The sequence below is a fragment of the Gavialis gangeticus genome, unplaced genomic scaffold, assembly GCF_001723915.1.
Source record: "Gavialis gangeticus isolate Ggan-Ray unplaced genomic scaffold, GavGan_comp1, whole genome shotgun sequence".
Taxonomy (NCBI): Eukaryota; Metazoa; Chordata; order Crocodylia; family Gavialidae; genus Gavialis; species Gavialis gangeticus.
This window is the reverse complement of record NW_017729032.1, coordinates 71,456,805-71,470,510: the sequence shown is the minus strand read 5'-3', so window position 1 is coordinate 71,470,510 and position 13,706 is coordinate 71,456,805. Positions and strand designations below refer to the sequence as shown.

The following is a 13,706-nucleotide window of genomic DNA, read 5'->3' as shown; positions in this document are numbered from 1 at the left end:
ATGATTATTAACTATATTACTCTGCAGTGCATCTTGCCACATACCCCCTGCCCCTGTTTTGTTTTTTTGGCTTGCCGGTACTCCAGCTCCTTACAAGGTAGACATTGTGGTTTGTTCAGCACTCCAGCCAAACAACGTTGCCTAACCCCGACATAGACCACGTGACAGAGTGTAACTTCCAGTTCCAAGTCCATAGTACCCCCTCCCAAAAGGAGTACTTCCCAGGGGCAAAGGGAGGGACTTCCAGTGGCAAAGGGTAGGGGTTAGGGGGTGGGACTTCCAGCCACAAGATGGTGACCAGTGGGTGGGGCAACTGTCAAGGGGTGGGGCTACCCATGTGGCCCTCAACAGCTCACCAAAATTAGTTAAGCAGCCCTCCACCCAAAATAATTGTCCACCCTGGTCTAATGCTACAAAATACTTCATGAGGACACTGGAACGTAAAACATATTCTATTATGAATTACATGGCATTATACTGTAATTTTAAATGTATATATTTAAAAATGTAGAACATTGGAAAAATCAGACATTAAGAAAGAATTCTGAACTCTTCACAAACTGAATAATGCACAGAGTTCATGAAATATTATGCTTGGTGTCTGACAAATTACCTTTCCTGAAGTTTCTCATCTGAGAGGTGCAAATCTTCTTTTAACTGTTGATACCTGTCTTCTCGTAGTAACCTGGTGCCATCATACAGAGTTAGTTCTCTGTCATGGATTAGCCTGTTTGGTAACAGAAAATAAAACAAGTCTAGTATTTAATTGCCTTTTCTACGTTTTCTCAATGCATGTTATTTTAAAAAGGCACGTCAGCCAAGAAGTCTTAACTGTAGTGTCCAAGTTATTAACAAAAATAAAGATTAATAAGTTTCAGCAAATGACCTTGTAATAACAAGGAAGGCCAGTCAAACTGTCTGCCTAAGGAAAGAGTTTAAAATATGGTTCAGTAACTACAGTACATAATACGATGTTGACAGAATAACTATTTTTCACAGATGGACAAAACTTACTAGAGAACATACATGAAAAAACTTTCCCTATCACTATTATAACTACATAAATGGCACGAAATTAGAAATATTCTTCCTACTAACAGCACCATAGTATTGTTTTGTTACTAGAAGCCAGACACTTTATAGCTGCTTTCATAGAATGCAGATTCTATAAAACAGAAGAGCAAAATGGAAGTGAAGAACTTTAAAGGCATGAAAAATGGGCTTGTGTTATTTCTTCTCCTGCTTTTGTTCCAGTTTATGAAGGACTCATGAAAGGCTACTGCAGCTTTAAAGGTGGGATTCTACTTAAGTTAGAGTTAAGTTTATAAAAGGGACTATACATGGGTAGCCAGTCCATGGCATGCATACCACAAATGGCATGGGTTGCCTCTGTGTGGCACGTGGCAGATCAGGGCAGGAGCAGGAACACAACAGCAGGTAGAACAGGGAGCAGAAAAAAGAGCAACAGATTGGACAGCAGAAAAGGATTGGCGTGGCACTCAAGCAGAGTGAGGGGCTTTTCCTGTGGCAAGCCTGCCGAAAAGGTTGGCCCCCACTGAATTATATGACACAGTTGCCTACAACAGCAAGGGACCACACCTGATACCCCAGAAGATCCTACCCAATCCTGTGCTGCTAAGATTTCATATGAGAATCTGAGATCTTGTCTACCTTGACGATTCTTTGGATAAAAGAAAACTAGTATGACAATACAAGTAACAAGGAAGTGAAAGCTAGTAGAGAGAGAGGAAATTATATTTTATTTAGACAATCGTTTTCATTAGCACCAATTTAACCTGAAAAAAAAGGTTCTTTTTGTTAAGGATCCAACACCACTTTGCCTTCATCTGAAGCCTGAGAAAACTTGCTATACCCCTCTGAGTCATCCAATGAAAAATGGCAACACAAGATTTGACATTGCTGTTTTTTCTCCAAAAAAGAACAAAGCAATCCCAATACAATTTAGAAATTAAAATTAAAAAATGAAAAGAAAAAATACATTCAGATTTTCATACTACAAGTCATAAAAAAGCTAAAAGAAGACAAGCTGATTGCTTTGCTTAAGCAGGTTACTTCAATAAAACTTAAAAAAAGGTTAAAAGTAATTCAGGGAACATTTTTTATTTTTTAATCAAACTACTGTAAAACTGGCCAGAAGTTATTCTGGACTATTATCTACATAATTACATATTATTGTAAAAATACCATTTGAAAATAAGGTGACCTACCTACACATAATGCACAGAACAGACCAGAAGAGAAAATTAGGGTCTCAGAAAGCTCTGAAGCTAACTGAACTTTGTCTTGGGAATAAAATACATAAGCATAACAATGAAGGTCTTCAAAGAACTGAGGAAATGTACATTCAAAGTGATGTTTTTACTTATTCAACATAAGAACTGTTATTCCTACAATAGCTACTAGCAACATAGGCTAGATTCTGATACCTTCATTTATCCTGAGTAGCTACTTACTCCACAAGTACTTCTAAGATAAAGGTACTATTCAATATAAGCATACATTTCAGAATCTGGCCCTATATTCTTTTATTTATTTACTAAAAGCACAGTTGACATTATTATACAAGATTTTTAGGCATTTTTAGTAAAATGATTAAAGGAATTTTAAGTAATGTCTAGAAAGCATTCTGTAGAGTGAGTATAATTCTCTTTTTAACAAGATGCACACAACAAAGATAATTAACATAATAAATGTCACATCTGTCATTTAGAAGCTACATGCAGTTTTTACGACTTCTATACTAATTTTCATTTTCAAAGCACAGTACAAACACTAACTCATTAATTTTTAGGCTACATTAACTTTCACTAGGTTAAAACCTAGCACATCTTTCAATTCACATAGAAAAGCTGCATGAACTAAGAGTTGATTTACGCAACAGACTCCTGACTTCCTTCTACTCTCAAATACTTAAGGACTTAAACACTGCATGTTCTGTAAACACACATTACAATATTTGCAACACTATTCTTTAATTTGCACAGTTGTGCATCTAGTAGCAGGACACAAGTTTCTCAGGCTCGCATTCAAGTACATGGCCTCAGGGATGAAAAAGGCTGTGTGCATAATGGGGGTACACACTTATGCAAACTTAATGTAAATCAGCACTTGTTAAGCACTGCTGTAATCTTAGGTGCCCTGAAATGACTAGTTCCCAACACCTTCAAAGCTTCTAATAATCAGCTCTTTACCAGCTGCTTCCTCTTTACCATTCTGGCATGGTTAAAGGGAATGCAATTAGTTACAAATACTTTAGCTAGCAGTTAACTGGAATACTACTAGCTTATAAACCAGAGAGTGGGACAGAAAAATGCTATGCTCTTAAGAAGCTTACGTGTTCAATGAATATGAAGATAACAGGAGTTTGTTACATTTGGAGCAGTAGGCAATAAATTGGAATTGGTGATACATTATAATCTTGAACAAATTATGCACTTATCAGAATTCATATATGTGCAGTACACAGTATGTACTTAGTAAACAAGTCCCAAACACCCACCCTACTAGCACGTTTATACTGACCTTTGTAGGACAGCTAAGGTGCCAGAGTTGACACGATGAATACCATCAAGAATAACAAGCTTCCCTTCCAGGGCAGCAGTTACAAGTGGAGATGGTCTCCAAGCAGTGTCTCCATTAGGCAGAGTATACCTTTGCTGCAGCAAATCTCGAGCTGTCATATCCTATGAGCAGCAATCAAAAGAATACATTCAAGCTATATTTTAGTCATGCATCAGTTCTCAATTTCAAAAAGTGTATTTCTCAAGAAGTATGGACCCAAAGGGGTTTGTGGACATGAAATCTCTGGTTCTTTCCTTGAGAACTGTTAGATTTACACACATACTTTAAAATAACCTTATGCACACATTTTAACCTTTATGAAAGATTAATAACTTACTAACGCAGACTTTTCAAAACCAGAACAAAAGATAACTTTTTAAAAGAACTTCTAAATGTTTTTTTCCCCCTTCTAGGTAAAAAGACTTCATTTAAGAAGCAGAAAGTTCCTGTACAGCAGGGGGCAGCAGTTTTCACACAGCATAAATCAAACTCACTCAATTGACAAGCAAGACTGAAACATTTTACATACATCATTAAAACAGATCCAGATTTCAGTGACATAAAACACTGGTAAAGTATTGCAATTCTAAGGACAGAATCCACTTTGGTGGCAGACCCCCCACACTTAGGCATTAAAACACCTAAAACTCTGGTTGCCGGAGTTACTTTTGTTCTATTTTTATGACATATATATAAAATGTATAAACATTCCTGGGACAAGGGAATTACAAGGACCAGAACCCCCAACCTTCCCCATTCTTGCAGTGTGTGTGAGCCACTAGACCACAGAATTACCCTCCCCTTGCTTGTTCTGTTTCTGACCCCATGGCTGATACAGTCTTGGCTGTTTCGTGGCCAAGGAGTGAAACGTGCTTCCACCGCAGTCTCCTCTATAACATGGTGGTTAGAGAGCTTTCCGGAAATGTGACTTTGAATCACCTTAGGCTGAGGAGGTCTTAAAACCTCAGGTCTTCCACTTCCTGGGTGACTACTCTAATCACAGGCTGTTAGGCAAGAGGTGGGAACCAACACCAGTACCACAGAACTGAATGCAAGTCATACAAGGTAAGTATAGTAGAGGCATACCAAACAGATCAGGTGTCTCTGGACTTGGCACTTTCCCAGAAACAACATAGGTACAGTGGAGTTTAGGCAACACACTGCCTAGGTGATCAAGCTGGATCACCTCTAAGTTTACGCAAAACCCAAATGGAAGAATCTACTCAAGTCTTCAGGCAAATACTGAGGTGCTGTTTAACCAGAGGCAAATACTGAGTTTGATTTCTGGCGCAGGGCCAATCTGGATAGCCCTTTGGAATTTAAATATAACCCTAAACCTAAAAATGGGGTGGGGGGGGAAACATGGAGGGAGTCTAACAGTCCACAGAAAAGATAAAACATCCCCCAAATAAAATACAATTTTGTTTCAATACAACTCACTCCATCCTTACACAGGATATAATTTTGCAGACAAAAAGCAACAGTAGTCCAGGATGTGTATCTGCCACTACACATATGCTTTGGTTGTTCCCTTGTAGGGGGCACTAACTGAAGCCTAGAAGGAAATCAGAGTGAGCACCATGTGGCCTAAAAGATTAATTCTGTTCTGCTTTTCAACTGCAGAGAATCTACCCAGTGCAGAGCTCAGCAACTTGGGCTGTTTACATCTGGCCAAAAATCAGGTGGGAAAAAATATCTGTTACTGCGGTTAAAGTTTTGCACATATTCTTCTTAGAACTATAAACTCTTTGAACTTTTAAGAATAAAAATAGAACAAATTATGTCATGTAGCCTGAATCGTTTCCTCTTTCTGCACTTCCTTAAATGTCTTAAAATAACAGGACAAAGTCTGGTTCCTTCAATACTTCCACAACTGTGTAACTTAAAAGTCTCACCTTCAGATCCACAGAAAAAGCACATCTTTTTACTGTTGCCATCAGAATGTTTTACTGTTGTAATTGTATTTTTTTCCATTTTATTACTAAATTGTTCAGGCTAAATGCAGAACTTTTATAACATTTTTATTTAGACTAAAGAAAAACAAATGCTTCTCTCCCTATGAGTTGCCATTTATTTCAGAAATTCCTTATGTATATTCTGGTAATAAAGGTATGTATTAGAATGCACTACTTTCACATGGAATTAAATTAAAATTCATTTTATACTATGTACTTCTTTTGGAATGAAATTAACAATGAATGGTATGATTTAACTATGCTAAAACTAATGCTGGAAACTCAAAAGAATAGAAAGCATTACAAAAAAAAAATTAAAATTTGCATCATACTTCAAATGACTCAAGTTGGACTTAATCAAATAATAGGAAATGAACAATTCTTTCATTACCATTTTTTTCAATTATTCAATATCTGTAGAGGGTTACAATTGTTTTTTGTAGGGGGTGGCAAGGGTTACAATTGTTTTTTGTAGGGGGTGGCAAGTTGTGTTCCCTGCTAAGTGGGCAGGGAGTGCACAGCGGGCATGGGGCTCCTTGGGTAAAGGCAGCGGGGCAAAGAGCCCCAAGCCCACAGCGGGCAGACAACATCTGCTCTTGACCCGCTTAAGCTCTGCTCCATTTAAAAGTGTTCCCACACTTAAAAACTGTGGTGGTGACTCATTCGACAAGCTTTAGTTTAAGCACCCCCACTGCCATTTTTAAGCACTGGGATGCTGATACATGTAATGCAGAAGGCTGTTGGATTGTGCCAACATGATTATGTACCACCACTTGATTTTCACTTGAACTCATTCAAAAGAAGAGATCTTAAAATGATCCTTGGGCATTCTCTGATTGTCTACAGACTGAACATCTGAGACTGAGGGGAGTTTTACCCACTGGTTTTTAAGGACATATTAAGATTATGAGAAAATTACAAGAGGTATGCTGTAAAAACCAGGAAGGTAGAATTTTCATATTCCTTGTTCTAAAAGCCTATTTCACAGACTGAAATGTATGGGGATACATACAGACAGAAATCAAACCTTTATGATGAGAAATTTCCTGTCGCCATTTCCTATCCCGCAAATCTGGGTATTAGATAATGACAAAACATTTATGTTTTGGAACACTGAGTTGACTATGTCACTGAGTTGGAAAAGAAGATAACTGAGAAAGCATGTGCAAGACAAAACAGGACAAACATACATTTTAACTACTTTAAAAGAGGAGTGAAAGAGCACCTACTTTAGACCATACAGGAGCTGTTACAAACTATTTATTCATTCTGAAAAACCCAGTAGTGATGCAGGTAAGATAAATCACTCTAACTTTGATCCTGCACTAAGCAAGTGAAAGATGGAGCAGTTTTGTTACTTTTGCATCCCTCCAGAATTATACAGTGTCCTTTGATATTTAAGCAATTGTTATGTATTGATTGCTATGTCCTCTAAGAAGATACCAATTAAGGATTAGCAATTCTTCCACATAAATTGCTATCATGTTCTCCATGCTGAAGTTCCACAAGCTTTGCCCTCATGAATGAGCATGCCAGGTTTCTGTTTCAGAGAAGGGCTTCCAAGAGCTACTTTTATATATGTTTGTATAATAAATCCTCTAAATTACATAATACTCTCAAATACTAACCTACTTGAGAATACACAGACTTTTTGGACGCAATAATGTATTTCTCTATTACAACAAAGCAAACATTCTTTTCTGAATTACTGTTTATAATATAAGACCTGCTGGCAATATTTTAGCACTTTAAAGAGAGTTGTTATTTGTAGAATAGAATTAAGAGAGCTCTGTCTTTTCATATATCTCTTACTTAAAAGGAAAATTTAAATCAGGTGCCACTGAAACTTTTCTTTTCCTCTCCAAACCCTACCTGGCAGCTCTGACCCTGCTCTTCAGGAAACTCAAGAAGGATCACAATGTAATCTGGGACAAATAAGCATGAAGCTCATTTGGGCCCTGGGAAAGGGAGAAAAAACTGCTCCCAGACTGAAAGGGGACAAAGAATAGGCCTCCAGGGTTCACTACTGTTTAGCATCTTGCAGTCAGCTGCAAACTTGGGCATTCTGCACTGTAGGAAAAAGGAAGAGAAAGAAAGTCAACAGGGATACAGGAAGGAGGAAAGCTAAAGAGGGGAAAAAGAACTGGGACAAGGTACTGTATGGTCTTCAGCAAGAAGATACATCAGCAGGGATCCTGGTTTTCTCTGAGAAAAAGCCCCCAATTTTCAGATATAAAAAATAACCCCAAATCCACATTTTTCATGATTAAAATGAAACACCACTCTATATAATAATATTAGGTAAGTAGCCCTACATGTATGTAGATAGCTACATATAGATATTACCCCGTATATATCTATATACAGCTATCTACATACATACATATATGGGATATATAGTTATCTATCTATCTATATATGGGGTGATATCTATATATAACTATCTACATACATACATACATACATACATACTTACCTAATACAGCATGACAGGTTCTATGTTATATCCTAGGAAATATATATATTAGATGACCTTGTGACATCCTTTCCAGCCCTATGATCCTATGATGTTGTTTGATGATGTCTTTAGAGTATAGTTTTGTTCTTGTTGTTAGAATACTGCTCAGCTAGAGGTGTTCTTTCATAACGGTAACGCAGACATACAAGCAAGAATATTTATACACACACACACAAAGACATCATCAAACAAAACATCATAGGATCATAGGAAAATAAGGCTGGAAAGGACCTCACAAAGTCATCTAGTCCAGTCATCTGCTCAACACAGAATCAGCCCTCACTAAAGCCATCCCAGCCAAGTGTCTGTCTAATCTGCTTTTGCAAGTTTCCCAAGATGGAGACTCTACAACTCCTCTAGCTAGCCTGTTTAAAAAATACTTGACCACCCTCATAGTCAGAAAGTTCCTCCTAATTTCCTGTCTAAATTTCCCCTGTTGCAGCTTGAGGTTGGTTGCTCTTAATCCTGTCCCCTACAGAGAAAAGCCCACTCCCCATCCTCTCTATAACCAGCCTTCAGGTGTTTGACGACTGTTAACAAATCCCCCTCAGTCTTCTCATCTCCAAATTAAATAACCCTACTTCTTTCACAGTCTTTCCTCATAGATCTTGTCTCCCAGGACCCTGATCATTGTTGTTGCTCTGTGTTGGACTCTTTCCAAACTGTTCATGTCCTTAAAGTGCAGGGTCCAACGCTGGACACAGTACCCCAGGCAAGACCTACTAATCTTACAGCTCTTTGCATCTTTCCCTAAATCAGTAATTTTCTCCAAAGGCTAGAGCCTTATATAGGGATTTATCTAATTTATGCAATCTGTGATTTATGCAATATTTCAGACAATATTATAGATACGCCAGTTCACTTACCTGATACAGCATGATAGGTTCTATGTTGTATCCTAGGATATCGGCAAATTCTTTAGCAATAACTGTTTTGCCACAGCCCTAGAAAGTTTTAAATAAATCAATAAAAAATAAATTATCAAAGGACTTAGAAATATACTGGAAGAAAAAAAAAAGAAAAAAATATAAAAATCCTTACTTTTCCTCCAATTAAACACATATCCTTAACCATATGTGACTGCATCATTTCTGCCAGGAGCTGCTTATGACTGGATGTCTTTATAAAAGTATCTGATCCAGAATACAGGTTGAATGGTCTAGTTCCAGCTGGAACCTACAAGCAATGAAAAAGGTAAAATTTGTACAAAAGGTTGCTGTAGACTCAGGGAGCAAATGTGATTATGTTTTGGCATTTTTTGGGTAGCTTCTATCTTCTGTTCTAAAAATCTAAACCTTGCACTAACCCCATCCCCAGGAGACTATAGTTTGTGGCTGTGAACAGTTCTCAGATGAAATCAGAATTAAATGTAAACCCACATAATGATATCTGCTTTGCCTCTTCACAACTTGAAACAATAGCTCTGAGAGGTTATTCTAATTCATCTTAAGGTAGGGTTAACTCTCTATCCCAAATATGAAACTTTAAATGTTGCCACTGTTATTACTTATTGTAGATAAGAGGAGTGAAAGAGAGAAGGAACAATTGTATTGTGCATATTTGAAAGCCTACATTAAACAGGTGTTTAGGACAGAGTTTTGAACTTGCGTTTCCTTCAATTTAACCCAAAAGCCCTACATTGTGGTTCTTTCCCTTCTAATACTAGTCACTGCTCCCTCTTCAAATTTTCTCCTCTCCCCAAAGAAACTATTATTTCTTTAACCAGATCTGAATTTACCCTAGTGCCAAATTAAGCCAAAAATACAAAGTTCTCCAAATAAATCCTCCTAGTTTCCACCCTCCTTTGACGGAAACCTCAGTTTGCATATACTCTCGCATGTATTTAAATCGGAGGTCATCCCTCCTTTCTACACATTCTGAGGTCCTGCCTCCCAAACACAAATATGATCTCTTCCTGCTTCCTACTATTTTATCCGTGTCACAGACTGCCCAGTCTCACCTAAATCCAGCATCCAGTTCAAACTCTCAGATCAGCATGTGTTTCCTCCATAAGACGTTATTACACCACCTTACAAACTGTAAACTTCACTGAAGGAACCTCAATACTAATCAACTAACTGCTCCATCTTCCATTTCAAAATCCAGGATGCATCTACACTTGCAAATAACACATAGCAATAAACTCCGGTGCAGTTCATGCTGGAGTCAGCTGCTCCCAGGTGCAGGGTTTGTGTGTGCACCCAAGTTTGCAGCAGTTAGAGCCAGGGCACAGGAGCCCCAGGCTGGCAGGGGGACCAAAGGAGTTAGCCCCAGGCTCCAGGTGGCAGCACGGGGGGCTGGCTGGGGCACAAAGATGATACAATGCAGGGCTAACTGACAAGTGGCCCCCATAATCTAGCACCCTTGTGCCCTTATCAGCCCCAGTCACCTTCTACACATACATTTCAGTGCACTTAATAATTTCTCCATAGGACAGTACTTGTCCCAGACGGTACTACCCTACAGCAGAGCTAATTAATATACTGCACTGTGATATGGTAGATAGGGATGCTACACTGTGGAGCTAATTAGTCAGGTCCTCAGTAAAATCCACATGTAGATGCACCCCTGTGTGGAATAACACTGCCAGTACTGCTAGCTATTACATTTTATATGATGTGGTCGATAAAGAGGAAGAAAACCCTACTATTTTATTTCAAGATATAATGAAAGAACAACAAAACATAAAACAAAATTATAGACCTGCCTTGGTTTTCTGCATAGAAAGCCTTATTTTTCTGTAACTGGATACTTTTCAGTTCTTAAATGACTTTCTACAATTTATTACTTGCTACTCTATAAGAAAAAGATATTCCAAGGGGCCCTACAGAAAGCTCAACACCCACAGTGAGTGTTGAAATATGGGTAAGACTTAATAGAATAAAATTAGTCATAACAATATGAAATAATTGGCTGAATAATCACCTGGAATGTCACTTCTTTTTCACCAATCTGGACAGTTACATCAGCCTGTAAGGTCTTGCTTCCTTGTACACTTTCCATTTTTGTAATACTACTGGGACACAAACGGCTTCCTGAATCCTGTAGTTCAAAACGCTGTAACATGAAGGAAAAAAAGAATTAATATTTAATACAGCTTAAGAACATAAGAAATGCCATCTGGGTCAGACCAATGGTCCATCTAGTCCAGTATCCTGTCTCTGAGAGTGGAAAGAGTGGATGCTATAGAAGGAGAGCAGTGAACAGGACAGATTCAGAGCAAATCTATCCCCTGTTCATTACTCTCCCTGGTATCCACTACTGTATGTTTAGAGATGCCAGAGGAAACCATCTCCAGCCATTCTGTTCAATAGCTATTAATAGATCTATCATCCAACCGTGTATTTGTAAAACAGTTTCTTCTGAAAACAAGGCAGAAATGGATTCAATATTAATTCTTCTGACATTCAAAACCATCTTACTCTAAGAATGTTAATACCAGAAAAGTCCAAGTGTACATTTTAAACCAGTGGTATGAGAATATGTTTATTAAGTATTCTTTATTCAATGAACAGCTTGCTGTTTATCTTGAAAAAACAAATTAAGTCAATTAATGAGCTGCAACAACAGAAATCTGTGTATTAAAAAATGCCAGGGTTCTATTTTTCTGAATTGAGGTTCCTGTATGTGACATATTTTAGATCCCTTTAAAAAAAACAGAATTAGATCTTCTTGTTACATAGTGGCTGCATGTTGCCCACTGTTCTTTTGTTGATTCTGTAGTCAGGACAGACTGAAATAATAGCACCAGAAGGTGAGAACTTCCAGTACATATCCTATTAGGTCACATTTATCTTTGTATTCTGTTATAACCACTTACATTCAGAAGCAACCAAATAAAAATAAAAAAATACTTGTCAGGATAAGACAATTATTTAATTCTACAGTCTTGTGTGTTGTGGAAGTTGAGGGCATCCTCCTTACATGAAACCTTGTTATATATACAGCCTCTGACATGCAAAAGAAAAAGCTGTGTATTTTCACTTTCCTACCCTTCTTTTGAATATTTTAAGGTTCATGCTATATATAGAAAGTTTGAAAAATATTTTCCATGAAAGGTGTTTTTTTAAGTCCTTATTTGTTGGAGAGAGGGACACACACATTAGAAATTCAGATTAATCTTTGCTTTGACATCTACAGTGACTGGAAAGCAAGGGAGCCAAGAAAGTAAAAGCTGAGTAGTTTAGACTGCAAGGGATTTTTAGACTCTTTACAACTCTGTTTTTCTTAACACCTATTTAACTCAGTGCCTAATGAATACCAATGAAAGATGACATCTACAATAAATATTCAAAACGTACACAAGGTCCCATACATTATAGTCTGATTGCTCACACAACACATCTGAGATTCTTCTGTGTTCTTCTCTCCATCAACCCTCATCTCCCAAAAATTCCTCCAGTGAAATTAGGGAACACCATATTTGATACTTCCCACTGGCTATATATTATCTTTTCTTCTTTTTATACTGCATACATTGATTGTGTTTTTCCTACAATCATGAATAATGCAAGAGATGCAGACTCTCTCTCTCTCTCTCTCAGTAGTACATTTCCCAGTAGGAATGAAGATAATTTTTCCACTATTACAGTTCAACTGACCAGGACATATCATTACGCTTGTATTTCCTAAATCCTGAGCTGCGCTTTCAAAATGCATTTTTTTTAATCCTTAGGAATTGCTGCAGGGCTGTGAAGTGGGTAAGTGGAAGAGAATGATGATTCTTAAGAAAATAAAGATACAAATAAAAACATAGATTCTTCTGAGAGGTACGAAAGAGGTGTTTTTATTTGTGCAGGGTGGAAAAAGTACCTGCTTGCTCTTGGATGCTACACTTGCTCAGTTCCATAAAACTCAAACTTGGAAAGACATTACCGAAGAATTATTTCTGACAAGGATTTTCCATTTCACAGTGATTTCAGAGAGCAGAAATTTAAAAACTCAAACAGCAAAAACTAAATAATAATGTACGTTTAGTATGCAATAGTAATGTGTGCCTTGCTGGGCACAGCTGATACACTTAACTGTCATTTGTAGAGGCTGCCCAAAGCTACTGTCTTGCAGGATTGCGCCCCTGCTGCAGCCAAGACTTCAGGACAACAGCCCTGGATGCACTTGCAGACATTCTCCAAATGCCACAGGAACCCCTTGCAAGGGAATTCCTGTAGTGTACAATAAGCAACTAGATGACCTCCCTTATATGCCATCACAAACTGTGACCACCTTTGATTGTGGCAACATTTTTGGACACTTGAACGCAACAGGGGACTAAACATCTGTTTGCTTCCAACTTGTGCCACCATAAAAATGTTGATGATGGCACAAGGGAGATGTCTGTCTGCACCCTAAGTATCACTGACCCACATAAATCTAGTTTCATAGTTTCATAGTTTCTAGGGTCGGAAGGGACCTGAGCAGATCATCTAGTCCGACCCCCTGCCATGGCAGCAAGAGCACTGGGGTCAAATGACCCCAATAAGGTGGTCATCCAACCTCCTCTTAAAAACCCCCAGGGTGGGAGCCTGCACCACCTCACTTGGAAGCTGGTTCCAGACCCTAGCCGCCCTGACCGTGAAGTAGCGCCTCCTGATGTCCAACTTAAACCTTCCCTCCGCCAGCTTGTGACCATTGTTCCTGGTCACTCCTTGCGG

General features: G+C 38.2%; 1 protein-coding gene across 1 annotated transcript in view; it reads right to left on the bottom strand.

Moving 5' to 3' along the window:
- Positions 1-13,706, bottom strand: part of VWA8 (von Willebrand factor A domain containing 8) — a gene marked incomplete at its 5' end in the record, with an annotated part of 370,441 nt that overhangs the window by 268,318 nt on the left and 88,417 nt on the right. The window contains 5 exons of the mRNA XM_019523815.1: positions 614-727; positions 3,544-3,704; positions 8,922-8,999; positions 9,097-9,231; positions 10,981-11,112. Coding sequence (XP_019379360.1) covers positions 614-727; positions 3,544-3,704; positions 8,922-8,999; positions 9,097-9,231; positions 10,981-11,112 — 620 coding nt within the window. The remainder of the gene's footprint in view (positions 1-613; positions 728-3,543; positions 3,705-8,921; positions 9,000-9,096; positions 9,232-10,980; positions 11,113-13,706) is intronic.